Source organism: Lepidothrix coronata, unplaced genomic scaffold (genome assembly GCF_001604755.1).
Source record: "Lepidothrix coronata isolate B3197 unplaced genomic scaffold, Lepidothrix_coronata-1.0 Scaffold7, whole genome shotgun sequence".
NCBI lineage: Eukaryota > Metazoa > Chordata > Aves > Passeriformes > Pipridae > Lepidothrix > Lepidothrix coronata.
Window position 1 is genome coordinate 11,703,492 of NW_016690187.1, and position 26,394 is coordinate 11,729,885.

Below are 26,394 nucleotides of genomic sequence, written 5' to 3' on the forward strand. Positions count from 1 at the left end.
TGCTTTGGCTTCTCCCTGTAAGCTTGTTTATACAAATGCACTTGAGCTGTATATATAACGCCTGCAGAAACATTATTCAGCTCTCAGAGTCTGGTAGAAAATGGTGCCTTGTCTTCAGATGCATTGATCAGACAAGAAGCATGACATGCTGAGGAATGCCTCTCCTCATTTTTCTCATCTGGGTGTGTTGTAAATCAATACCTGACTCTGGGAGGTTGAGTGGCTGAAGCTTTCTCTCATCCAGCAGGGCTAGAACTAACTTTCACACTGGTCTGCTAGTACTAAAGCGTTATGGAACAACAACAATGACTAATCTTATAATTTAAGATACTGCCCTGGACACCTGATGCCAAAATACCAGAAGGCATTAAAACTCACTATTATAAACTAAAAATTACTATTTAGAAACAGCATTCCAAAACACTTTAGTCTTTAATACATTAAAAATGACAATTTAGAATGGCAATAAGTAGTTTCAATCACAAATGCAAGAGTACTTTCAGTCAATGAAAAGACAAAAGTATGAGTTTGAACCATACTTTAATCCCCAATCCCAAATCCTATAAAATGGGCAAACTCTTATTTTTTGATCAGAAAAGCTGAGATTGAAAGAAATGTGATTTGCTGTTAGTCAGATCTGACATTGTTTGCTGTCGTCTTTACTGTACCATGTTGATTCTCCTATTTGAGCTTTCATCTTACAGGTGGAGCCACATGAACAGAGTCACATGATACATACCTAGTAATCTATGAGTTTCAATTTAAGATAGAATGAAAGGTAGAAAACTTTAAAATTATTAAATATTTTATTACTTCACTAGCCTCATTAATATAGTTTGTGTATATTTGATGCATGATATTTATAAGAACTACAGATCTCAAACCTCTTTCCTTTTTTCATATTTCTGTACCTAGATTTGAGAATAATTTCTTTGCAAAATCATCACTAAATGTGCACTACAATTCTGTGTTTAACCACATAGCTCAGTACTATATTTGATAAAGTAAATGTTGCTTGCTTTTTAGCAGATTATCTGATGTTCAAGGTGGTAACAGAAAGTGGCTCAGAATTTGAATGACTGAATGTTTTTCTGCAAAATTTGTTATCGTTTATGCTATTTTTAAGTATATATCAATCTTTCAGAAATTTCTGATTAATGGTTTTCCATTTTTAAATAACACATAGTAGCTGGTGATAATGTCCAAGTTTTACATTTTTTCTGTTTTCTCAGTACACTTCATAGCATTAAGTTCATCAGTTTTCAAAGGTTCTGGGCTGCTAAACATTTAAAGTCCCTGCACATAACATATTCTTATTTATTTTAAGAAGCACATTTCTCTAATTGTTCTTCTTGACCACTCATAGGATTAAAAAAAACTCCCAAAGTCCCAATATCACCAGATTTCATAATCTATAATATTATTGCTCTTGGCTTTTGACTGGATTATTTATTATATCTTTACATTCCCATCAAAAATCAACTTAACATCCTGAACATTTATTGTAAGGTTAGAATATAAAATATTAAATGACTGGAAAGTCACCAGCACCTCAAAAGGAAAAAAAAACGTGAAATCTTTGCTTTCAAATGAAAGTCAGTGTGACTAACAATCTTCACTCAGTGGCTTTCAAAACACTGCTTCTGTGGAAATACTAATTCCTAGGAAATACTAATTCCTAGGCTCTGCCTTTCTTTGCAAATCCAGAACTTTTTCCAATAAGGCATTCCTCAAAGGGTGGGGCAGAGACAGCAGGTCCTGTTGCTGCAACTTGTAGTTAACCATTTAATAGCAAGAACCATTTAGGAATGGTTTCTAGGAATTTTCAAGATTGTTTTCCCCTCTATGCAACTGAAAATACCGAGAGCCATGTAGGAGTTTTTAGATCACAAAACAAGCCAAGTATCTAATATTCAATTGAGGAAATGAACTATGCAACTGGACTACCTCTAGGGCACAAGGTGTCAGGGCTTGAGCACTGTCATGTCTCAAGACCATGTCATGTATAGATATGCCTGGACATAAAACTGAAACATGGTGGCCTCATGAGTGTCCACTGAACAAGAATTTTGGAAAATTACATTGGACTGTCATTGTTAATTCAAAATTTTGTTGAAAATCAGTTTAAACTTAATCAGGAAATAGGTGAGAGTTGCTTACATGTTTATTTTTGACCTGGTCTGTGTTTTGGAAGTTTCTTTACAGTAGTGATGTGACTTTTTTTTATTTTTATTTTGAAAGATATATGTATATATAAAATAGTTTTTAAAGTTAAATGTGTATCTGCAAGAAGAGATGCTAGTTATGCTACTGTAAAGAGAAATTGTTAATCTCCTGGTAATAAGCCATTTCTCACATATTGTTAGGAAATTATTAAGTTCAAAGCAGCATACTAAGAAATAGAAGAATCCTCTTACTGTTGGTAAAAATGGTTGCTCATTTTTGTGTCAGAATCACAAAACTGCTGAGGGCCATGTGGAGAGAGTTGCAGATGAGTTCCTATCCTTAGGATCAGGAGTGGCCAGTGAACAAGGATACATTGCCTTGCCCACATAAACAGCAATAAAAATGCCATGTTAGATGAAATTAACATACAGTGTACAAATTACTCTGAAAAACACTTGTCACATGTAGCCCATGTATTTGTTACATGTCGTAAAACCTAAGATAGGCTGAGGGCTGCAGAAGGGGCTGATGACCACAGGAGCATTTCCAAAGTCATGCAGTGATAGTAAGTGCTTCCTAGGCTGTGGAGCTGGTTTGTGGTTTGAGGATCTCCCATTCCTTGTGCACTTGCTCCTTTCGAAGGCAGTCTGTGAGATGAACCCCTCACTTTGGGTGCTGCACTGCAGTGACTTAGCATATGATACCCTCCTTCTAAAACAGAGCAGTGAAGCTGTTACTGCCTCCTCTCTGCACTGTGCACATGTGCACTGTGCACATACACTGAGGCATGCCTTGAGTGTACAGTGACTTAAAAGCAAGGGGATAAAGTTTCAAAAGTTCTAACTTTAATATGTGTCTGAATTTCCTGTGCAGTATAAAAAGGTATTTACAAGTCTCTACAGTTTGGGGGGAGGTTACCACTTCATAGCAACCCCATCACTGTGCACGCGAATGGGAAATTCTTTTGGTTTACTTAATTACAATTGATTTTTTCCCCATTATCTTGTATGTTAGACATGTTCCTGATGTTGCTGCATCTACTTCCTTGATTCAGGGGAATCTCAAGAGTGAAATCAGTGCTTGCTGTTCTATCTGTTTAGAAAAAAACTCCACAGAAACAAGCATAACTAAAACTGTTCAAAAGTAAATACTTTTGTCATTGTGTCTTTCAGGCTTCCACTGACCACATGAGATAGCAAGTACCTGAATGCTATTAATGGGGTTAGGCAACCCACAAAACTAATAATCTGAGTATGGTGACATCTTTGCTTTTGTTAGCTCTGCAAATTTGGCATCATCACAGGGTATGGTGCAATCTGTTTTCCATCGGCTTTTATTTTTTCTTTCCCAAGTGTGGTAATAGGCCAAGACCAGAACTTAAATCTTGTCTTAAATTCAATTTTACCTTAATGTAAAATGAATCAGTAGCATTATGTAATGTACACTGCATAGCCTACATGGCCTTGTTTATTGTTTTAACTGAAGAGAGGTGCTATTATGCTTGCTAAGGTAAATGGAAACAGATGTTTTGGAAACAGATATTTAAGAAAATTAATCTTGAGTTTGTAATGTAGAATGTCAGTAGAAGGGGTCAGTGCTCTACTCAAAGGAAAGAAAGCAGAAAAATTGCTGCTCTGTACTGCAGTCATTTGCTGCACAAGATACACTGCAGGAACAGGGTAAGCATGGAATTCATTCAGCTTGGTAGCAGTCCAGTAGTTCTACGCTATTAAATATATTTGCTTAGATGGAGTAGTAATGCAGCTGCATTGTGACTTGTCCCATTAAAATATTTTTTTTCCTTTCTATGGAACTGCGTAAATAATTTGGGGTTTTTTTCAGTTTTCTAAAATAGAAATGACTTGCTTGAAGTTAATAGAATTAAACTAGCAAAGCAGTAAGCAGAAACAAGCTTTTTTTTTTAACCTAAAGCAAAACCTATTGCCTATGTTTTGACTTAGAGAGACATTAGTTAAATTTAAAAATGTAGTGAGAATAACTATTTCAACAATGCATACATATATGTAACTATTAGAGATGGATAATATACTGTGTCTGCATCATGTGGCTTTCTGATTTCCTCTAAACAAGACACAAGGACAGAACTGAGAATCTAGGTGTTAAATCAAGGGGAAAAAAGCTTGCAGTGGACAACAGTTCCCCATACAGATAGCTCACAGGGAGCATTCTGGTTTTACCAGCATGGGGGTTTTGCTTGGCTAGTTATCTTATTTGGGGCAGGCTGTCTTATTTTATTTTATTTTCAAAACTGAGGCTTGTATTTTCTTCCTAAATTAAAGAAATTAATCATGAGTGAAAACTAGAACTAAACCCTCTTTTCCCATAGGTAGTGCTAATTTTTTTCTTGTCAGCTATGAATATATCTCTAGTGACTTTCAACTGCCTTTTCTCAAGTGAATTTACTAGATATAATAGAGAAATAGCTCTAGAAGCAGGGATCAGAAACCATGATTGCCTTTCCAAATGAAAGATTACCATTAAGATGCCAAGTTCATGTTTTCTTACAGGCTTCTATCCCACTAATCTTGATTTCATTCCTGCATAGTGATGGCAGAGAACTGCAAAGAGAGATCAGATGGTCTGTTGCCTGTGGCCATGTACGAGTTTTGTTGACTGATGGAAAATGTGGCTTTGAAATCCCTGGAGCTGATGAGGGAGTTTAGCGGAAATACTCACGTAATGAAATGTAAGCTAAGCAATTGTACAACAGTGTGGATATCATAGACATGAGCTGCATTTCCTACCCCTGTCTGTTCTGTTTTCTGCCTGTTGGGTAGCCTAGGCTGAGCACTAAACTGCCTTCCTAAATCACATAGCTATCCCCTGGCTATTTGCAACTCTGTGGCAAACTAAATAGTCAACCTCTCCCTCATCACTTCCCTTCTGTGACTCTTTCATTGCACCAATAACCTTGTTGTATTCGTGTTAAGTAATGGAAATACCCAGCTGCAAAGCATAGATTTTCACTTGAGCTGGTACATACTATTTGATTGCTTCCAATATTTCAGATAATTTATTTATGGCTCAGTGCATATCTATGTACCCTATTCTGATGTCTGCAGTATTATTGTACCTACCCTTTATTTAAAATTAATACGCGTTAAATGAATACAGTTAGCCAAGTCCAAGTAATCTAATGCAAGCAAGTCCTTGTGCCCAGATCTGCATTTTCCATGCTGAGAGGAAATATCAAGAAGATGGTAAAAAAAATATGGGAGAATCCTATTGAAATTCTAGTAATATGCATGTTTCCCTTATAAAGCGGTCCATTACATTTAATTTTATATAGGAGCTACAGAGAGTCCTAAAAAGTTGTATAGTCCCAGTATTCTAAACTGATTTCTGCCCTTCTGCCAAATGTATTCCTTTGGATATCCTACTTACCTTTGCTACCTGCAGTAGCCCTAAAATAGAGACAAACAGGCCGGACTCTGGCTTGGGATTCCTGCTTAGCTAAGGCCACAGATATAAAACTGCAGTGGTTTCCCATACTTTCCTTCCTCTCCTCTCACAAGTCCACACTTTGAGGAAGCTAATTTATATTTATTCTTTATGTTGAAGACAAGAATCATAATGACTAGTTGATAAATGAAAATTAGTGAGAAATTGTTCCAATCAACAATGCAAAATGTTATAACACAGAGATCTGGACTCTATGAGTTTACATGTAGATTCACTAATTTATCTTTATTTTGTAGCAGCTAAATTTTATTTCATGGGTGTTGTACCAGGAGATCAAACATTGAAGCATGTTACAGTTATGGATTTAAACATATAGATAATATAAAGAAGTTCACTTGCCAGAGTTTAGGTGTTTGCAGTCCTGTAGTTCTACATGTATGCTAAGGTTCTCCTGACCAAACTCTCCATAAACTCACATCACTATTTGTTATGAAGGCATGAAGAACATGAAAATTACCAGTAAACTAGATGTTTACCAGGTTAGGAAATTATCTTCTTGTTCAAGCTTGTCTCTTTTTCAGAGAGTTATATATCATTTAGTTGACTTCTTCAAGGGGTAGTGTGTAACTGATTTGGGAGCATTGTTTGACAAGGCACCATCTCTTCATCTATTTGCTAATATGTTCCTCTACTTTGCCTATAAAAATTATTTAGGTGAAATCTAAATAGAAGACTATAAAAATTTGCAGATGCTCTGTGGATATTTGATAGTTCAAGTTATTTTTGACATATATATAGATCTGAAATTATGCAAGGTGTACAGTAGTCCACATCCATCGGGGAAGTGCTGAACCAACTGTATGTATATTGTCCAGATGGTCTGTGTGTGCATAGCTAATCCAGTGTAGTTCTGGGTACTTCGGGCTTAATATACATGGGCAGATCAACTGTGCTTTGTGCAATTACACAGATGCAGCTGAACAACTTGTGGCTTATTCTGCTTGTGGTCTACAGATGGTTTGATCCATGCACACTGAGTGTGCTCTGCAGTTATCTGGCTTACAGCAATGTATACTACAAAGTACGTATGAATATACTTTGCTTGGGAAATATCAGAAGAAACACAATGATTCTATTCTCAAATATTCTGAGTACCTTATTTTCCAAAATTTGAAATGTTTTACCTACCTAAGAAAGTGGCTCAGACTTGGAAACGTAGAAGGAAAAAAAAATCTCTTTCCCTCAAGGAGAGTAGGAAAGAACTTAATAAGAAATCTGTATTTTGTGTATTCTTATATTCTTTTTTTTGTAGAATTACTAGTGTAAATAAAAAAATCCATTTGAATCCTGTAAGCAATCTGTAGTTGTTCAATTAATATTTAATAAATCACTTGGTAGAAATCAGAAGGATATAATTTGATTATTTTGTCTGGTACCAATTTTTATCCATCCCCATAACAGATAAGTGAGAATAAATTCATTGACTATAGTAAAGGAAATACAAACCTATTAGTTAACCACTGTGATATGACAGATTAAAGTGCTTTGGGACTGACTATAGTGAAATCTGTATGTATTTAGTATTGACTTTTAAATTTATAGAAGATTTCTATTTGCAATTCTAAATACTTAAAATCATGGAAATGCATGAAGAAATGGAAAATGTATCTATATGTATCTATAGTATCATCCTCTATTCTGCTAAGAGGATAAAAAGTAGGTAATCTTCATAAAGCCTCCCAAAACATTTTGTTAAGTACAGCCTACTTAGATTTAGTTACATCTAAAGGTGTAGCTAGTTAGCTCTGTGTGCATTTGACAGACCTGTGAACATTCTAGGATTAATTATAGAAAAACAATATAGAATTCCTTTCTATAGAAAAAAATACAGGTATTATTAGAAAAGCCCACAGCATTTGCCATTTTTAAACTCAGTGTGTAAAAGCACAGGAGCTGAATCAAATGTTTTGGCAATATAACTAATGGCTATGAACGAGCTTGTTTCTGTGCATCTGCAGGCAAATCCTGCGGGCTTACCTCCTTATCCTGCATCCCAGGTGGGGACACTCTCTGAACTAAAAGGTGATCCTGACACAGCACCCTATGGTTTCAGAGCTCTTCTCTGCTGACTGCTCACATTTCTTTCCTCCTCAACACATGAGATTGCCCTTGCTACTGTCAAGCACCTCCCTCCCACTGTGCCAGGACTCCTTTGGCTTGCTGTGCCCTCACTGGCCACTGTGGCAGGGAACACTGAGTGCTGTGTACAGTGATGGTTTTGCACAGTGAATGAAATTTTCAAAGGAAAAATGGCAAAGGGGAAAGCCACCCTCCTGGGTCTCACTAGGAGAAGGAGGAGAGAGAAAGGCAGACATGTCTGTGTAGACTCATTTGCTGATACCCATGGGGATTGGAGAAGAGGAAGAGAAAAAGAGAAAGAGAGAAGGTCTTAGTCCCTTTCTTTGCCCAAGAAGCTAAGTAGAAAGGAGAGCCTGACTGTCTCTTCTCTCTTAAGTCTCTGAAGCCCACAGAGCAAGTAGTATCCACCTACATCTGTGTCTTCTGTAATATCTGAATAACAGCTTAACATGAGATCTGTTTTCTAAATTCTGGTGCCACTTACGGGGATCAGTTTGGGATTGGAAAGTTCAGTGATGTGGCAGGTAGTTTTTTCTCCTTCTTTCCCAGTAGCCACAAGGTGTGATTGAATAGTAAGAAACTCACACTTCTAGTGTGAGTTTATAACTGTTCAGTAGTTAAGTGACTGAAGTTTCAATTCCTTGATGTAACCAAAACCAGGAAATAGGGAGCTGAGGACTGTCTGGAGGATGCTGTCTATGTAGAGGAAGGCAAGATCTTAAATCCTTTTTGGTTGAGGTACATTTTCTTGTATCCTTTCACCCCCCCAATGGAGATGGAACAGGATAATTCCTTTTCCCTTAGAAAGAAGGGAAAGCTGTACAGAACGGGGTTTGGCTTGAGTCTGTACTCTGCGTGAGTGAATACTTTGTGTTTTGATAAGGGGTTAGCTCTCTTTAATTTTTTTTTACAGTGAGAAATTTGCCACCTTGATTCTTTAGAAGTCATTTCTCTGTTTTGGGGTGATGATCATATACATCTGTGTGAAATATAGGGGAGTTTAACTTTCTTGAGAAAGCAAGAAAATTGAGTTTGTAGAGCCCATAAGCACTTTGACCCCTCTTTCTTATGTTATCCACTGCAATCCGTTACTCAGCACATACATGTCATTAAGATATTTGTGCTCACCCTGGCATTAATGATCTACAGAATTTGGCGTTTATTGCCTAAGATAATTGAGTGACCTTCTCTTTAATTTCCCAGCTATGTTTTTCTTTTTTTTCTGCCTTTATTTGTCATCTAATTTCCTATTCTCTTTTTGACTTTTCCTAAGTTTAACCCTATCTGCATTTGCTTCTCATCCCGCTCCTTTCCCAGTAATCTGTTCTTCCACCTACGTTTTAGTTTTCTTTGTTTTCATCTCTGCATTTTTAATCTTCCAGTCTTCCTGTTTTTTCCTTTTTGCATTTTTCATTTTCTCCCCTAATTCTTTCTGCATTCATTTACAGTCTACTCTTGAGCCATTTATTTTCCACAATTTCTGGGGTTGTTTGTCACCTTTTAATTTATTTTAATATATTTTCCCTCGACCATCTCTTGTATTCTTACTTCTTTCTCATTCCATATGTCTAGCTTATTTCAATGGCTACTGACCTGCATTGATTTTTGAGTCTCCTGAAAGGCTGACTGATCATTTCATAAGGAACCCTGCAATGAGTGAAGACTGCATATTTCTCTTTACATTCAGGCATGAGGGATATATACACCATTGTGAGCCCACATATACATTTCCTCTATATGTCTGATGTCATCAGAAATCTATTCAGCAGCATGAAAGATGCCAGATCAGTAGTCTTAACAGGATTTCTTTTATCTTCCCCCAACAGGTTTATTTTCTCAGTTGCAATATATAAATAAATATGTATATTAAAATACTTCCAGAATTTTCCAGTTACAGCTATTGAATAAAGACCCAGGTACATAGTAACAGCTAATCTGAAATAAAACTAGGCAACTGCTCTTCTTCTTTTGTAGAATAACTACCCATACAAAAACTTACTTGGAACCACTCTTTTAATATTTCATAATACACAGACTTGGTTTTCATTTGTTTAATAGAAATTCTTATTCTATAGTGCTTGTTTTTTGATGAACTCACTGAAAATTTCTGTGTTACCTCTAAGGAACTGTGCTATTTATAGCTACCAATGTAATCCTGCTTGATTCCAGGGGAGTATAAGGTGGCCATAATATAACTAGAGTTATGAGGAAAGAATGTATTTATTTATTCCTAAGTATCATGCTTTTGCTTATTTGGAGTAAAAGGCTATTATAATCCTGGAGTTGAGAAATTTTTGCTGTTTCAATAACTAGCATAAGAATCGCTCAAATGCCTCTTGCAAAGGTCAAATCACCAACTAAGCTTCTTACTTTATCTTTCTTTACGTAATTTCAATATTGTGTATTTTAACATTTCAACATAGCATAAACAAAAGCATTTAAAAATAAATGTTATATCTTTCTTACTTGGTGATTTCAACACGTTTGTTTGATTTTATTTTCTGCTTTCTTTTAGTATTTTCCTATGCAGAAGAATAAATGTTAATTAAAATGTGCAGGATGAAAAGATGGAGCAGTCAGTGCTTGTACCACCAGGACCAGACAGCTTCCAATACTTCACTAGAGAGTCTCTTGCAGCTATTGAACAACGCATTGCTGCAGAGAAAGCTAAGAATCCTAAACAAGATCGTAAAGACGATGATGAAAATGGGCCAAAACCAAACAGTGATTTGGAGGCAGGAAAAACACTCCCGTTTATATACGGCGACATACCTCCAGGAATGGTGTCTGAGCCCTTGGAAGACATGGACCCATACTACATCAACAAAAAAGTGAGTCTAATATCAATCCTGTTCATATGCCAGTGTTTGGAGTGCTTTATCATGTTCATTTCATTTTCATGAAGCAGATCGTGTAGTTACTTCAGTAATTAACACAGTTAATTTGCAGCCAGAATCCATCCACCTTAATGATTACTAATTTTTCACCCTTTTCTTTTAATTTACATCAAAATTTATTCCTTTGATACAACTGAATTTATATAAAAGGAACATTTATATCAAAGCTGAAATATAGTGTGTGGTCTTTGATTATAAGCAATATGTAATACCTGTACAGCACATGTATACATAACATGTATACATTTTGCAAACTTTACAAACATGAATATACATTGGAACTGAGTACACTAACATTCTGTAGGGTTCTTCAGGTTTAAAACTGACAACATGAACCAATTCGTAGAACATTTTGTTCACAGAAGTCTACTTCGATAGCATATTCCTAAGCAATTTATGAAATCGATAGAGAAACAAACGGATAAGCAGAAAATATAATAAAAAGAGTGTAAAACTTATTTTAAAGTTTCTAGTGGAGCTGGCCTTGGACAGGCCTGGAATCCTTTCAGGATGATTCTGTTGTACAACCCATATGCGGCAGAAAAAGTTCATGTTTTATAACAATAGCTAGATCTGGTGATACTTGATTTATTGGATTCTGTGATTATAAAAACTCTATCAATATCAAGATAGGAGTTATTTTGACTTTAACAAACTACTGTGTTCTAGGTGTCTCAGCTTGCTAAATTTCATGTGATTTATGAGTCCTGTTTTGACAAGAGAGAAAATACTATATGAAAGAACAGTATTTTTATCTGTATTATTTGATGCCTCTGAAAGAGCCTTTATCTGCCATTCACAGCATATAAAGACTTATCTTTAAATCACAGTTCTACTTTTAGAAAGATAAAAGATGAGTTTCTATAAAGCAGGCTTTGTAGAGTTCTGTACTAATTGTGTCTGTTTATGATACAATATCCAATATAATTTTATCCCCACCTGCCCACAGCTCATCCTGGACCTTTATAGCCAAATCAGTCTGTCTTGTGGCTCTTACAGGGAAAACGGATACACAATAGGTATGACTATGATAGATATGCTTCTAGAGCCCTTAGGAATGGAAGACCCTTCCAATCCCTTCACAAATGGAGCTGAAAACTTACCATATCAGCCAGGTCTGATGATAAATTTGCAAGAAATGGTGACAAACCAGCTGAACATATTTAATCAAGGTTCTGTACTATTTAAATGGAAGAATCTTTTTATTTGCACACTAAATAACTTTTATGGGCCAGTCATGTACCCTCTGGGATTCTCTTCTTTCTGCTGAAGTCCACACATGCTCTCTGTGCAAATGCTTTAATCTTCTAGAGGACAGAAATAGAAACAGCTCTGCCAGTCTAAGACAAGACAAAAATTTCTCGCATGCTGCAATTCTCTCTGTTTTTTCTTCCTTCAGTAAGAAGAAAATGGACTTTCCTAACAGAAATTCAACAATCTGTTTCAATTTTACATCAGTAGTTTAACTTTAAAATATCAAATTTCTAGATTTTCCTATCTAGCTGTATGTGAATTCTGAAAATACTTTTATCTTGTTTCACTTGTATTTTGAAAGTATTGGCAGCAGTTGATGCTCCTGCAAGTCTCAGAAGGAGAAATACTTTGAGAAAAGCCTGAAGCAGAAATAACCATCTCCAGGAAGTTGCGTAGGACTCTTAATGCTCTTTAACATTTAACATTTCATCTTCTTGTTTACTCCTCTCTGAATTCCATCTTGTAAAGCCAAGTCCATCAGCACACACTCTTCTGATGTAACAGTCCGATAACCACTGCACAATCATTAGAGATTTTATGTTTCTGCCTGGAGAAACATCTATCTAAAATATCATGGATCTAATGAAAAACACCAAAACGAAGGAAAATATTTATTTGCAAGAAAGGATAGGACAAGTATTATCAGATACCACAGTTGCTTCAGACCCCTCTTGAAATCTCTGCATAAACCGAAGCTATTTTTATCGACAGAAACTGTATCAGTTTAACTTCCAAACTTTCAAATAGGGAATAGAAATGGTTGCCCACAGCACTGATCAAATGACACTAATGAACATCGTCATGGGTTTTATTTGGGAAACCTATATAGAGTTTTTAGGAATATCTTTTTTATTACAAATTAGGGTCATGAATGAAATCACCCATCATTTGCCTCATATGCAAGTATTGCATCCCACTTCCTGGTGTTTTGGGATTTTTTTCCTATTTTGGTCAAGGAAAAATTGGTCACGCTCACTGTATTTTTGTATGCACTGAATACTGAAAGATCATCTAGAGTGTTTTACATTTCATCTTTGGGACTCCTTTTCCTAAGCAAAAGATCTGTGTGTGCCATGATTTGATACAGTTGAATGCAAAAAAGGACAGGAATAAATAAATGTGTTGAACTGATTTGAGAGCCCTAATTTATGCCTAAGGTAGCCCTGAGATGAAAAGTTAAAATGTGAAAACCCGTTAAGAGAAAAAAAAGCAAATAGTTATAATAGATTTATGTGCTTCTATGCGAAATCTACCACCAAAGAGGACATATTCATGCTCAATATTAATCTGAAGTTGAAAGGAAAAAATTAACAACAACTGTTTGACAACAGAATAGCCCATTAGAGCAGTTTTACACACCTGACAGTATTTTTGATTTACACTGTATCACAGATAGCCTAAATGCCAGCAACAGTACCCTTGAAACATAATTATTTTATTATAATAGAATACAATACTGTTCTCATATCCTTCTGATTTCATTATAATGAAATGCTGCTGACTGTGGTGGCCAATACTGCTGCTCTTTAGAACTGTGAAGTTTAACATCCTAAAGGATTGCGTCACTTTTTTTTTTTTTTTAAATCCATAATTGCTTAGAGTGAATTGGAACTTAGTTCATTTTTTGTGTTCTGCTTCTGTGCAAGTGCAAATCAGTGTGTTCCCAGTATAATAGTGACTGCCTGTTCATGCTCAAGCTGACATCACAAAGGATCAACGATGTTCACATCACTGTCTACAGAAAAAAAGATCAGCTGGAACCCCCTAAGATCCTGACCTGTGGGCATGAATCAAAATCTGGTCCACTTAGTTTCATACTTTAAGGGCTGGCTCTTTTCCCCTAAACCTTGCTGCTACGTTAAAGAGGAAGGAGAGAATAGGTGGAACTAAGGGGGTAAAACTTCACTTTCCTCCTGCTATAATAGAGATATAGCATTGTTCACTGCCACTCCATGCCCTGCCTCTTGCCAGAAGGATGTTGAATGATGTCTATCAGATAAGATGCCTCTTTTTGTCCTGGCATTTGGTAATATCAGGTGATATCTGTTCAAATCACTAACTCCTGGCTTTCACAGACTTGTCTTGGGTTGTGAAAAAACCGAAAAGATTCCATAAAATTGCTTCACTTAACTTTATAACAGCAGTAAAGTTGAATGCAGTAGTGATTTTAGAAATTTTCATTGTTGCAAGTGGTAGAATTTTAAGTGAAAAGTTCTAACAAAGCAAACAGTTAGGACGTGCTAGAAAACATGGTTTAAAAAGATAACCACAAACCCAAGAAATGGCAACTTCCCATATGCCATGACTCTCTTGTTCTAGCTGCCATTGGAGTTTTTCCAGAGAAACTGAGGACCCAGCTCAACAATGTCACCTCCAGTCTTTCTAAAGGTCCTGTGAGCTTCTAGATGGTGTTTATTTAACTGTAGGAAGTGGCAATGCAGTGGGGTAGCAGTCAGCCTGCTACCCTTCCAGAAACTATGTGTAAAGCTAACTAGGAGGAAGGAGAACAGAAATGAGGTTTTGGGAACTCTTTGTCCCAAGAGGTTTTGGAGACCATATCTTTGTTCAGTGTTGACTATTATTCTCTCTTAGCTACATCTTCTCAAAACACTACTCCTCCTCCTTTGCCCTTCCCAAAATGCAGTTTCTGGCTTTCTTTCAAATATGGCAGAAGTTAAAGAACTGGGTTTTAGGTTACAAATACAAAAGCAGCAAATCAGGGACTTCTTTTCAGGGAATTCTTTGAATTTATATTCACACTCTAATACTTCAAGTGTGAGCCAGTTTTGTGCCTTTATAAAAATTAATTAAGCACTTTATAAAACATAAACCCTAAAAAGTATACGTAATCCTTCATATAGGAGCATTACTCTTACAATTCATGTAGAATTTTTTTAGCTTTTCTCAATGTATGTCTACTTCATCCTGACAGCTTTGGGTATAATATTTCATGTTCATCCACACTACCTACACATTAGCTTGCATCTGGGTTGGGAGTAGAGTGAGATATAGCAGGCATACCAGGGGGGTAAGCTTACACAGGGATTGGATATCAGCTCTTATTTGTATTTTTTAATGAAAATTCTTCTTCAGAGATAAGATACAATTTTAGTTCATGTCTAAGGCTAGAAGTCAGAGGACCAATAAAGTCATTCTGAAGGCTCGAGTTAGAAAGATGCTTTGAGTGAAAAGTTAAAATGGAGTTAGGGAATTTATGTCTTATTGGTTCTTCTTATGCAGGGCAGCAGAAAGTAGAACAGCTAAAATAGCAGCAGCTTCCAACTGAAACTGGAGCTGTGCCAGCATGCTGTTATTTTCCATAAGGCATGTTAGAAAATAGATGTATGTTTAATATGCTTGTGTTCAAAGATTTTTAAAAAAATGTAGGTTGACTAAATGTAGGTGGTGTAGTCTAAGATACAGAGTTAGTAGGGAGTGTGATTTTTTAATGCATTTTGTCAAGTACCTCATAGCTAACTACAAAAGCAAAGAGCAGGAGTTGGAGGCTTCTGAGATGAGTCATGGGGGCTGGGGACAGACCTGGGAGGGGAAACTCACCTTCCCCCTCGGGGTGTGAGGCTTTAAAACATTGTGCCAAAAAATCATTCATCTACTTGGTTGCTTCAGTAGTTGAAATGAAAGCTTTGTTTAAGGTCAGGTCATCTGCAGGTTGTTGTTACCTGTAAGATGTAACTGGAAGTGTAATTTGGAAACATTAGCTCAGGCTGTCCTCAGCTTCAGATGCGGTTTCTCCATTTCAGTGCAGAAGCAGAGAAAAAAAAATGCATGTCTTATGCTATTCCTACACAGCTTGAGTTTGGACTCAAGACAGTGTAAAGTCTGACTGGCAATGTCCCTTACTTGTAAGGGGTTTGGTCTGTATGGGAGGGTGTGCTGTGTAGAGCTGTGATGGAGACACAGCTTGGGGAAGAAGTCAGCAAGTGAGTTGGGACTGGAACAACTTTTCCTCAGGGTTTAATCCTTTCTTCTCCTCTGCCTTCAGTACTTGTCATCTGTAACAGACTGGTCAAGGAAACCCTCAACTGTGCATCTTTCTCTACCTCCTGTGGGGTCCTAAAGATTTCTATCTGTACTTCGTGGGTCATACATAATGAGCTTTCCAAATCTCAGCAGACTGAAGAATTGTCCTTCTTGAACCTCCTTGGCATATTTTCTCTGTCTTCCAGCCTTCACAGAAATAATCTTATAGTTCACTTGCTTACAGTCTAGAAATGATGCTTGATGTCATGGACACCAGATAAGACCAACATACTTCCATCCCACACTTCCACTTGCATGCTAGTTTATAGCTCATTTTGTCAGCAACATAATGAAAATCAAGGGGGATTTTTCATAGCTTATTTGCCAAAGGTACAACTCTGACAAAAAAAAAGGCAATTTTAGGCTTTTCTATTTAATTTCATTTGAATTTAGGTTATAATCCTTGCATCATCCCTTCCACTGGATGCAGGTTTCTTCTGAGTTACTGAGCCTTCCTTCTGCAGTGTTTTCGTTCTTTTCGGATTGATCTTGCCGTTGGAGAGCACTTTAGTGACACAAAGAAACCTGACAGTCCACATTTCCTGTGCTGTAGTGTTAATGCTGTTGCAGCCATGATGGCCTGCAGTGGAAGCAAAGCAATGTTACTGCTATTTCCCTCTCTCCATAGCACAAAGACCAAGAAACAGACTAGAACAAAAAATATGAACAAGTATATAGTCTATTAAATCAGTTTCTAGAAGGACTTCTAGTTAGTAAGACTAATATATCATTAATATCCATGTGAGGCTTCCCTGCTTATGGTATTTCAAATAGGAAGAGAGAACTTTCTATGGGAAAACATGAATAAGATTATAATTTTAGTTCAGAATTTCTGCATCTTTGTTTACAAGAAACACATGTAAATGTATCATATTACTAGACCGAGGTGTTTAATGAAGTATAAAAACATTAATGAATTAATTATATTTTCATATGTCAGGTATATCAGGTAAGTACTGGAAATCATTTTTATTTTAAAAATTAGTCATGGGTTTTGTATATTAACTGTTCAAAAATTTACAATTTTGGTGATTGGTCACTTGGAGCATCTACAATGAACAAACACTTATAAAATGTCAGACCTTTATAGTATTGAATAAAGGGAAGGCAATCTTCCGATTCAGTGCCACCTCTGCCCTGTACATTTTAACTCCCTTCAATCCTCTTAGAAAAATAGCTATTAAAATTTTGGTACATTCATATCCTTTTTTAGTGGTTGTTCAAAATGTTACACATTGAAATTAAGAAAACACGTAACTACTTCATCATATATAAATGTTTTTGTAGGCTGTCATTTTTATTTTACAGTGGAAGACTTATGGTAAGGTTTTATAAATATGAGAAAATATGTATGTATTTTATAAATGCATTGATTTTTGAATCAAACTATTTTCTTGAATTTCAATTCTTCTACTGCAGAAATCTGTATAAGGATTTAAGAACCCACCTTGATTAATTTTTCAGGAAAACTTTTTCAGATTTGTCTTAAGATTGAATTATATTTATTTGCATCCCAGCTTGGTTTTTTTTTTTGCACTTTGAAGCCTATTTATAAACAGTAACATCTTTTAAAAAAATGCAGTTTGTGCTCATGAATTCCAGAAGAGTTCTGAGTTTTGCAAGCAGTTAGGCAGATATGCAGCTGTTTAGGATCAGCCAGGTCAGGATATGTTTATACTGCCTTTTTGGATTCTTTCTAGGGCCATCCTCAGCATCAGTTTGATCTGTGTTCCTGAAAGCCTGGCTCATGCATGCTGATTCTCACATTCCCAAACCTGCCCAGTTGCACCATAAGCTTCTGCCAAATTTAATAGATTGCCAGAAAGCATAGGCAGCATTCCCGCAGGCGGTTTGCAAAGCATCTGTACATGCAGATGGTGGACAGATTGGGGGCCATAACTGATGGGATGGTGTGCAAGGTAAAGCTTTAGACTGACATGTGGGATTGCTGCCTGATGATCATAACAGGTTGATGGGAATTTCTAGTAGGTGAGATTTTGGTGCACTTGTTTTTTTGCAAAACCTCAGGACTGGGAAATGTAGTTACCAAATTAAAACTTCAGTGTGACATAAGACTTTTAACATTGAACAAGTTGTCAAGGCAGAAGCCTTATTATTAGAGACTGCTGGCAGAATTTTCTAGGTGTTTGGAAAAAGTAAGAAACAAGGCTGATGGTTGCTGACTCAGAATACCTTTTCCTCTGAGCTCCTGTGAAGTTAAAGCAGTGAGAGAAGAGGAAGGTATCTGGAAAGGAATCAGGGAGCATTTGGGGACAGTAGCTAAGGGACCTGACAGAGTCGTACAGACACAGTGGTGGTGATGGTGAGAAAGCACATCCAAATACTGTCAGATTGCAGCCTCTAATGAATGCTCATCCATTCACATGACAGACTGATTTACAGTACCTTCTAACCCTGCTCCTGGGCTAGTTGTGAGTAATGCTTTTCACTGGCATACTGGTTACTGAGTTTGGTCTTGGTTTTAACTTTCTCTTAATTGTGTTCAAAGAGTGTCCAGCTGGTCTTGAGGGCAGTAAGAACAAAAAAATTTTAATAGACAATATGCAATTTCAGTATTTTTCCTTCTATCTATTAACTGATTGTGTGATTGTGCAATTTAGCGCTACTATCGGAGGAGGCTCCCTTTCACTATATGGACTGATTTCTTTTTTGCAACCAGCCAAGTATTGGAGGAGCTATTTTTATCTTAGATATAGACATAGGAGTTTTTTTTAATCTTAAACATAAGAATAGATGTGTAGATTCTGTTACTTTCTTATTCTTTCTTTTTTTTTTTTTAAATTATTATTCATTATGGTACAAACACTGTGATATGAAAGAATTTTAACTAAGAACCATGTAATATGTTCCATACTGTAGTTTAATTTCAGCTGTTTATACAAGGTTAGCCACCTATACAAAAAGAATTAGGGGGTAAAATTGATTACTGTTTTTAATAACCTTCTGACTTTTATCTGTAAACTCTCTACTGCCCTCACATTTTCTGGTAGGTGTTGGCATTTTGGCCTTTGTAATAGAAATGTGCCTTTCAGGGTGAAAGATGAGTGTTGAGCACAAAGAAACTGGCACATCAGTTGGAAAACCTTCATCTCTATATCCTCCAAATTCTCTGAACCTCTGTATAGGGCACTCTGATCACATGTGGCCAGATATGTGGGCAGATGTTGTTCTCCCTGCAAAGAAAGAGTGTGTCTCTTCCCAGTGCTCACAGATGTTCCCTACGAATATTCTTCCTCACTGCTGGTACCAGTTGTAATACTGGATACAGGAACTGGTAACAGCATGAATTTCTCTCTGCTGACTCACCTCCTGGTATTCTTCCCTTATTTGTTTTTGCCTTTTGTCTGCCTAACTCAAGTTAAGATAGAACATGGAAACTAAGGGAGCAACACAAGAGTGATGGGAAATGGCCAGACTTTGGCAATTAATAGGAAAGGATGACAAGATGAGAATAGGTGGAGTGTTGAGCAGACAAAAAAAGGGAGGTGGCAGTGGCTGGAGCTGCAGAGTGTTAAGGAAAGTTAGAAAGGAATAGGAAGATGCTCTACAGAAAGCATGTAAGTACCCCTGTGCGAGCCTTTGGAAGCTGAAACTACAGTATTCCTCAGTGCGACCTCACTACTTGCAGTTATCTGTGAAACCAAGTGGCAGTGTTTGTTTTTTTACCAATCTTCATCTTCCACCAGTCCCCGCAGACTACAAGAGACTTCAGCTGCTCCTCTAATTGATTAGCTTGAGGCTGTATGATGCCTCTAACCCTACTGCTTGCCTCTTTGGGAAGAGCATGAAAAAGACAGTTCAATTCCACGAAGAAGTCATCATAAATCAGAATTATTTACCTATGTGTATAGTAGAAATAGTAAATTAAGGGAACATTGAGCTTGTAAATCAGTCACTCAAAATGTGGGAGAAGACAGAAGAGATGCACAGACATTGAATGTGTCAGCTGTGTTTGAGATTCCCATAAGGGAAAGCATGATCAGCATTTATATTTCAAAGTATGTTAGCCCTTACTGAGCAGCTGTTCTGTTTGAGAGTGAACAGCACTTTGGCCCTGCAGCTCACAGAGTGAGCAATGTACAAGGACCTACCTGTGGCCTTTGTTATGAATGATAATACGGTACTTACTTGAAAGCACATAACACACTGCACAGGGATAAAACCTCAGCTCTTCTAAGAGGACATTGTACTTTAGCTCTTTTATGAGAAGACAGAAGCTGCAGCCAGGCATCTCCAAGTTGGATTTCAAAATGGATTCTCTTTATTTAAAGGAATTTCCCAATCATATTAAGACAGACTCTTTAGAGCTGTCTGTGGACTGTGATGAAAAGCATTGTAAGGCATTCCAATAATTTATTCTAAGGCATCGAACAATTTTTACTGTACAAAGCTTGTATGACAGCATGATCTTCAAAAACTAGTTAAGTCACTTACTGGAATAGATAAAAATATTCACTGCTGGGTCAGGTATTTAGACAAAGGTCACACACCTATCTATGGGAATCAGACAGCTAAATCCTTCCCTGTGATTTGACTGTTTATTTGAAAAGGTATGCTCAAGTTTGAATTTTTCAGTAGCTCTAAGCAACAATCTTAATGATCACACCAATCTTCTGACAAGTTTAGACCAGGATGTTACTTCTCCTATTCCTCCTTCACCTAGAATAAAGGGTTGGTTTTTTTGTTTGAGTTTGGTAGTGGTGGTAGTGGTTGGTTGGTTTGGTTTTTGTTTCATTTTAGTTTTGTCCATGGTATAAAAATATACCCCAAACAACAACATGCTATCTACTTGATTTTAAAAAAATAAAAATAATTAAGTCCTGGTCTCTCAGATTCAAATTTAGATGGGATTAGCTTTCTTCAGTTTAAACTAGCTTCTTTGTCAGTTAGGCTGATGCAGCTATTTTTAAGAAACACCTCAGTTAGAGAGATGACTAGAGAAAAAATAAGAATTAAGCATTTGTTATAAATGTGTAGCAGAGATTTTTTGCTGCCATCATGTGGCCATTTTGAGTCATGTTTTCATCTAGTTTGGTTACTTCAGTATTTCCTAATGTTTGAATAATTGAGTTTATTGTCACAAAAAGGGAAGGATTGTAATGTCTGTAGAGCCGGTGATCTGGTAAACCGAGAACATTGCGTTGAATGTAATGAAGCCCCAGTGAACTGTCTGAGCTCCCTAGCACCAGCCCCTCTGAGTCTGGGGTTCATAGTTCCAAAACACCTAAATGCTCCTTGCTGAAACTTCAAATGGAAATTAATTCTCACCACTTTTAATCTCCACCAGTTTTCCATGCTTTTCAAGCAATTGACCACGAGGTACTATTGAGCCAGTTTCAAATTACAGCATTGGTAGAACTAGAGGCTGCCTTTGCCACTAACCCATGTTTTGAGAGAGCCCAAAAGTAATATTGGAAAATTATTCACCTTAATCTGAGAGCTCTCTGTGGATTTCTGTTCCACTGACTGAAGCACGTACTGCTAAGCTAGTGTTAGGGAAACATGGAATGTGGTCACTTCAACAATTAAAAACTATTCTGTGTTTGACAGCCTGGCTGTGCTGGGTGCTGGAGTGGCACTGACTCAGCTCAACTCTGACCCAGGGTAAAGAGGAGAAATGTTTTTTACCTTGCATACGCCAGCTCTTGAGTTTAGTACCAAACCTGTAGAACTGAAAGACTAACACTTATTCAGTCATGCCAGGTACATAAGGCAAACTGTATTCTTCTACAAGGTGTTTCAGTTTTGGCTGTTGCTCAACTGGTGTTGCCTCCCAGGGTATGAGAGCCATTTCCTTTACCTTTCAGTAGCAGCTGAAAACAAAACATGAGGGCGCCAACAAATCAACATCAGAGCATCAACAAATCAAGACTAACAGTAAAGTTTAACGTGCTAAACTGAAAACTACGAGATTAAGCAAAACGTATGTCAATGTTTATGAAAGTCTAAAAGATTTGTGTAAATGGCAATATTTTACTGTATGTAACATATATGATTGATGTGATATTGTGTGAATTACTATTGTGTTTTCCTTAACTATATCTACATTATTCAGCATGCTTATCATGTGCACTATTTTGACCAACTGCGTATTTATGACCATGAGTAACCCTCCAGACTGGACAAAGAATGTAGAGTAAGTTGCATATTATTTAAATATATCTTTGGCTGTTCCTCTAGAAGTCAGCATGCCAATAACTGCAGTGTAAGATGTGCTTGCAGGAACTATTCTGAGGCACTACTACTCTTTCCTTTCTAAACTATGTAGAAATGTTGAATAATTATTTAAATTCTGGTAGAACAATAGGGTGGCAAAAATCAAAGTTGTTTACAGATAGTGTTCTCCTGAGATTCCACTAGTTTTCTCTCTTCATGATTTAGCACCTACCCAATGTTTTTATCCTTCCCTTACACCACTGCATTAGTAGCAGAACCATGGGCACCTATATGTACATGTTAGCTAAGAGCAGCATATAAGTAAAAGTATTACTAAAGTGAGAATTCAGTGCGTGCTTGTGTTCTTCCCTCTTTTGAGTCAATACTAGATGTTTTAGATGTTAATGATTCAGACAGTATCCAGTAACTTATGCCCACAGCTTACACAGTTAACAGTAATGTTAGTGTTGCATATTTTTAAACTGAATGCCACTAATAGATTTTTAATATGTTATCTATTTTATGGATTTGTTTATTTTGATTTTTGTACAAGACCAGCACTGCTGTACTTCGACAACAGGTCACAACTAATGCATGTAAATACACAAGTATCTATCATGAACACAATGCATTCTAGAAGAAATTGCTTATTTACTTTGTTTCTTCTACAGTTTTGAAATAAAAAACTCTTTTGTTTGATCGTCATGTTTCTGCCAGAATATCAATGTAAAATGTTGTTACTTATTTTGATTAAATTTTTCCTATATTTTTCAGGTATACTTTCACTGGAATTTACACATTTGAGTCACTAATAAAAATCATTGCAAGGGGCTTTTGCTTAGAAGATTTTACTTTTCTTCGAGATCCATGGAACTGGCTTGATTTCACTGTCATTACCTTTGCGTAAGTTTTTGTTTTCTGCTTTTTCTTTGGAAGTGAAGGGCAAAAAGGGCATGAAATTAGTATCAATGCATATCAATTTTGTTAAATGGAAAATCTTGTATGAATTTACTGTTGTCTAAACCAATTTTTGCATTCTAAAATGCGTATTTTGATATAAACATAAATACTGCAGAAGCCATTAGTACAGCTAGTATTAGAGAGGCTAATTTCATGTCCTGCTTTTTTTTTTTTTCCGGAGCAGAAAAGGAGCTTCCCTTTGACTTCATTCTCCAAACTTACCAATCTAGTCTAGATAAATTTTAGGCTTTCAAAGTAAAATCAGTACAGTTCACTTCAGAGACATTTAATTTAGCTGAAGGCTCTGAAAGTGTATTAATGCAAGGCAAACTGCAGTGAAAGGTAAACCTCTGACTGTTGCTATTTAAGTTTTTTGCTAAAAACGCCAAAGCGGTCTTGATGAAAGACCCAAGTAAGTAGCATAAACTTTGCCTAAATTCTGAATAACTGTGATTTAATCCTACAGGTATGTAACAGAATTTGTAAACCTAGGCAATCTTTCAGCTCTTCGAACTTTCAGAGTATTGAGAGCTTTGAAAACTATTTCTGTAATTCCAGGTAAGAAGTAACTGGTGTAAGGTGTTAGGCCCCTTGTACCTCCCAACTGTTCCTTTTTATCCTGTCATTGTGTTTGTGTGTGAACTCCCCTATTACAGATATGTGACAGAGTTTGTGGACCTGGGCAATGTCTCAGCGTTGAGAACATTCAGAGTTCTCCGAGCTTTGAAAACAATATCAGTCATTCCAGGTGAGAGAGAGGTTAAACACTGAGGCTGATTTTGATTCATTGAAATTCATATTTTTTTAAACGTCTTATTTCTTTCCACCAAAAAAAGAAGGAATCAGACGATATCAGAATTCACTGAAATCTCTGATTCTTTGCTTTTTAACATGAGCACTTTCCTTTTGAAATCAGCCTTTGAGTTTAACAGATTCTTGCATGAGACATTGCAGTACACAGTGTGTGTGGTTTGCATCGTATGACGTCAAGCTTTCTTCTCCACATTCAACGAATATCAGTATCCCTGAAGTTTTCTTACCCATGTGTATCCTACCTACATGATGTTATGTGGTATCTGTTGTGAATATTTGTGTGTAAAAAATAGAACTGTCTGAAATGTTGACTTAGTAAGAAGATGAAGGAATAAGATAATAAAGAATAGCATGGGCATTGCATGGGGGATTTATTATCTTAAAAATCTACAATTTTCCAAACCATTTCCAGTTTTATAGCATTATATTTTAATCTCATTTATTGTTGAACAGGCTTTTTACTACTGTCTTCTAAATCTAGTATGTTATAAAACTGAAAGTAGCAAAGGTTTGGAGCAAGAGGTATTGACAAATGAAAAGTAAGAAGACTTTTATGTGAGATTCATGTACAGCATGAAGAAAGAATAGTTGCTTGTTTTATGATTAAAACAAGTGTTTTGAAATATATGCAACTCATTCCATTCACGGTTTCAAATGAACATAAATGTCAGCTATTTATTCATTTTCACAAATGAAAAAGCTCTTCACGAAAATGTTATTTCACAGACATTACAATCATTTATTTGGGCTTATGCATGAAATCTGTGACTTTAGTGGGGAACACTGTCATTTTTATGCTTTGAAAAAGTTTCCAACATCAGAATAAAAATTCCTTTCCATTTGCAGGCTTGAAGACTATTGTGGGAGCCCTAATTCAGTCTGTGAAGAAGCTCTCGGATGTGATGATCCTGACTGTGTTTTGTCTGAGTGTATTTGCACTGATAGGGCTACAGTTGTTCATGGGCAACTTGAGGAATAAATGCCTGCAGTGGCCTCCAGAAAACTTTACTTTGGAAACAAATATAACTTCCCAGCTTAACAGCACCATAGGTGAAAATGGTACATTGGTTAATTCAACAGTGACTCCATTTGACTGGAAGGGGTACATTGAAGATGAAAGTAAGTATTGTCTGCAGAATTGTCACTGTTTGTGGCTGACCCAGTTCTTAGAAGTAAGGAGAGGAGGGGATAATACACTTAGTTAAGACAGAGCAGGAGAAGTGTTCTCTCTCTCATAGACCTGCTCCAAAGGCCTGCCTGGAAGAGGGAACACGGAACATGGTCTCACTACTTGATATAGCTCTTTTTCTCAGCTCCATCTGCCAAATTCACATCTTACCTGAGACAGAAAGGAGTTCAAAGGAGTCTTAAAATTACTTAATAGTCTTAAACATTTTCCTTTCCGATTCTCCAAAGCAAGATCAGCAGTAGCATGCTGTGTCATTTCTGACAGATATCAGAGACTTCTGACATAAAGTGAGAAGTCCAGTGATGAAGTCCTCAGTATTTTCATCATCCATCCATTCTTGTCCTTCACTGTCATTATTATTAGAAAGGGAATTTTTTGAAGTCTAACAGTTTTTCCTGCTAAAATTTATGGTTAAAATTTATTGGTAAGAACTTATTGTTCTTATCAACTGCAACAAAAGCATCAAAACCAAATTATTCCCTCCTATTAATCACTGTCTCTGAAGTATTTAGAGACTATTCTTATGTTTCCATGCTGTATTCTCTCCTCTTTCAGTCTTCTTTTATTTCAAACAACCCAGATCATGAACCGTTTTCTCCTACAGTGTATTTTCTAGATGTTGATCTCTCATCTGGATTCTTTCTTGTTCATAAATATCCTTTTTAAAGTACAGTATCCACATCTAGGCATTTCTCCTCCACATAAGGAGTACTAAGCAGAGAAGAAGGATGATGTGGTAGCATACTTCTGTTATACTTCTGTTTCATATATCCTATATAGCTTGCTGTTGTTTGGAACTGTAGCATTGTTCAGTTTGTTGTCTACCTGCTCCTGAATCTTTTACAGATTTCTACCTCATTGAGTTTTCACTTTGTGTTTGCACAGTTCATTGTTCCTACCTGAACAGCACCTTATTTTTTCAGACCATCTCTCCAACTGTCCTGGACCTTTTAAATTGTAATTGTTTCCTCAAACTCACCACCATCCTTATCAGATCAATATAATTTGTAAATTTGTTAAGCATTCTTCAATAATCTAGATTAGTTAAAACCTTAAATAGCAGCAATCTTAGACAAATGCCTTTAGAAGTTGTTTTGATGCATCTTTCCACTTTGATAATTTCCCGAAGTATGATTTTCCAAACAGTTTTGCTGATACAGAGCAGTCTGACAAACTGAGAGTAGATAAAGAAATGCATTTCAGTAGTTAAATGTGAGAGGACAAACCTAAGCTCCCTATCCTACATATGAATGCTGCACAGTTCTGTTGAGACAGGTTTGCATGCATAGAGACTGTAGTGATGGCATACATAATCTCTAACAGTGAAAGTTACTT

The 26,394-nt window shown here is 36.6% G+C and overlaps 1 protein-coding gene across 1 annotated transcript in view; it reads left to right on the plus strand.

Moving 5' to 3' along the window:
• The window catches only part of LOC108506865 (sodium channel protein type 1 subunit alpha), a 68,384-nt gene that overhangs the window by 19,389 nt on the left and 22,601 nt on the right, over window positions 1–26,394 (plus strand). The window contains exons 3-8 of the mRNA XM_017834285.1: window positions 10,244–10,559; window positions 17,001–17,119; window positions 21,988–22,077; window positions 22,872–23,000; window positions 23,714–23,805; window positions 24,717–24,989. Coding sequence (XP_017689774.1) covers window positions 10,296–10,559; window positions 17,001–17,119; window positions 21,988–22,077; window positions 22,872–23,000; window positions 23,714–23,805; window positions 24,717–24,989 — 967 coding nt within the window. The 5' untranslated portion in view covers window positions 10,244–10,295. The remainder of the gene's footprint in view (window positions 1–10,243; window positions 10,560–17,000; window positions 17,120–21,987; window positions 22,078–22,871; window positions 23,001–23,713; window positions 23,806–24,716; window positions 24,990–26,394) is intronic.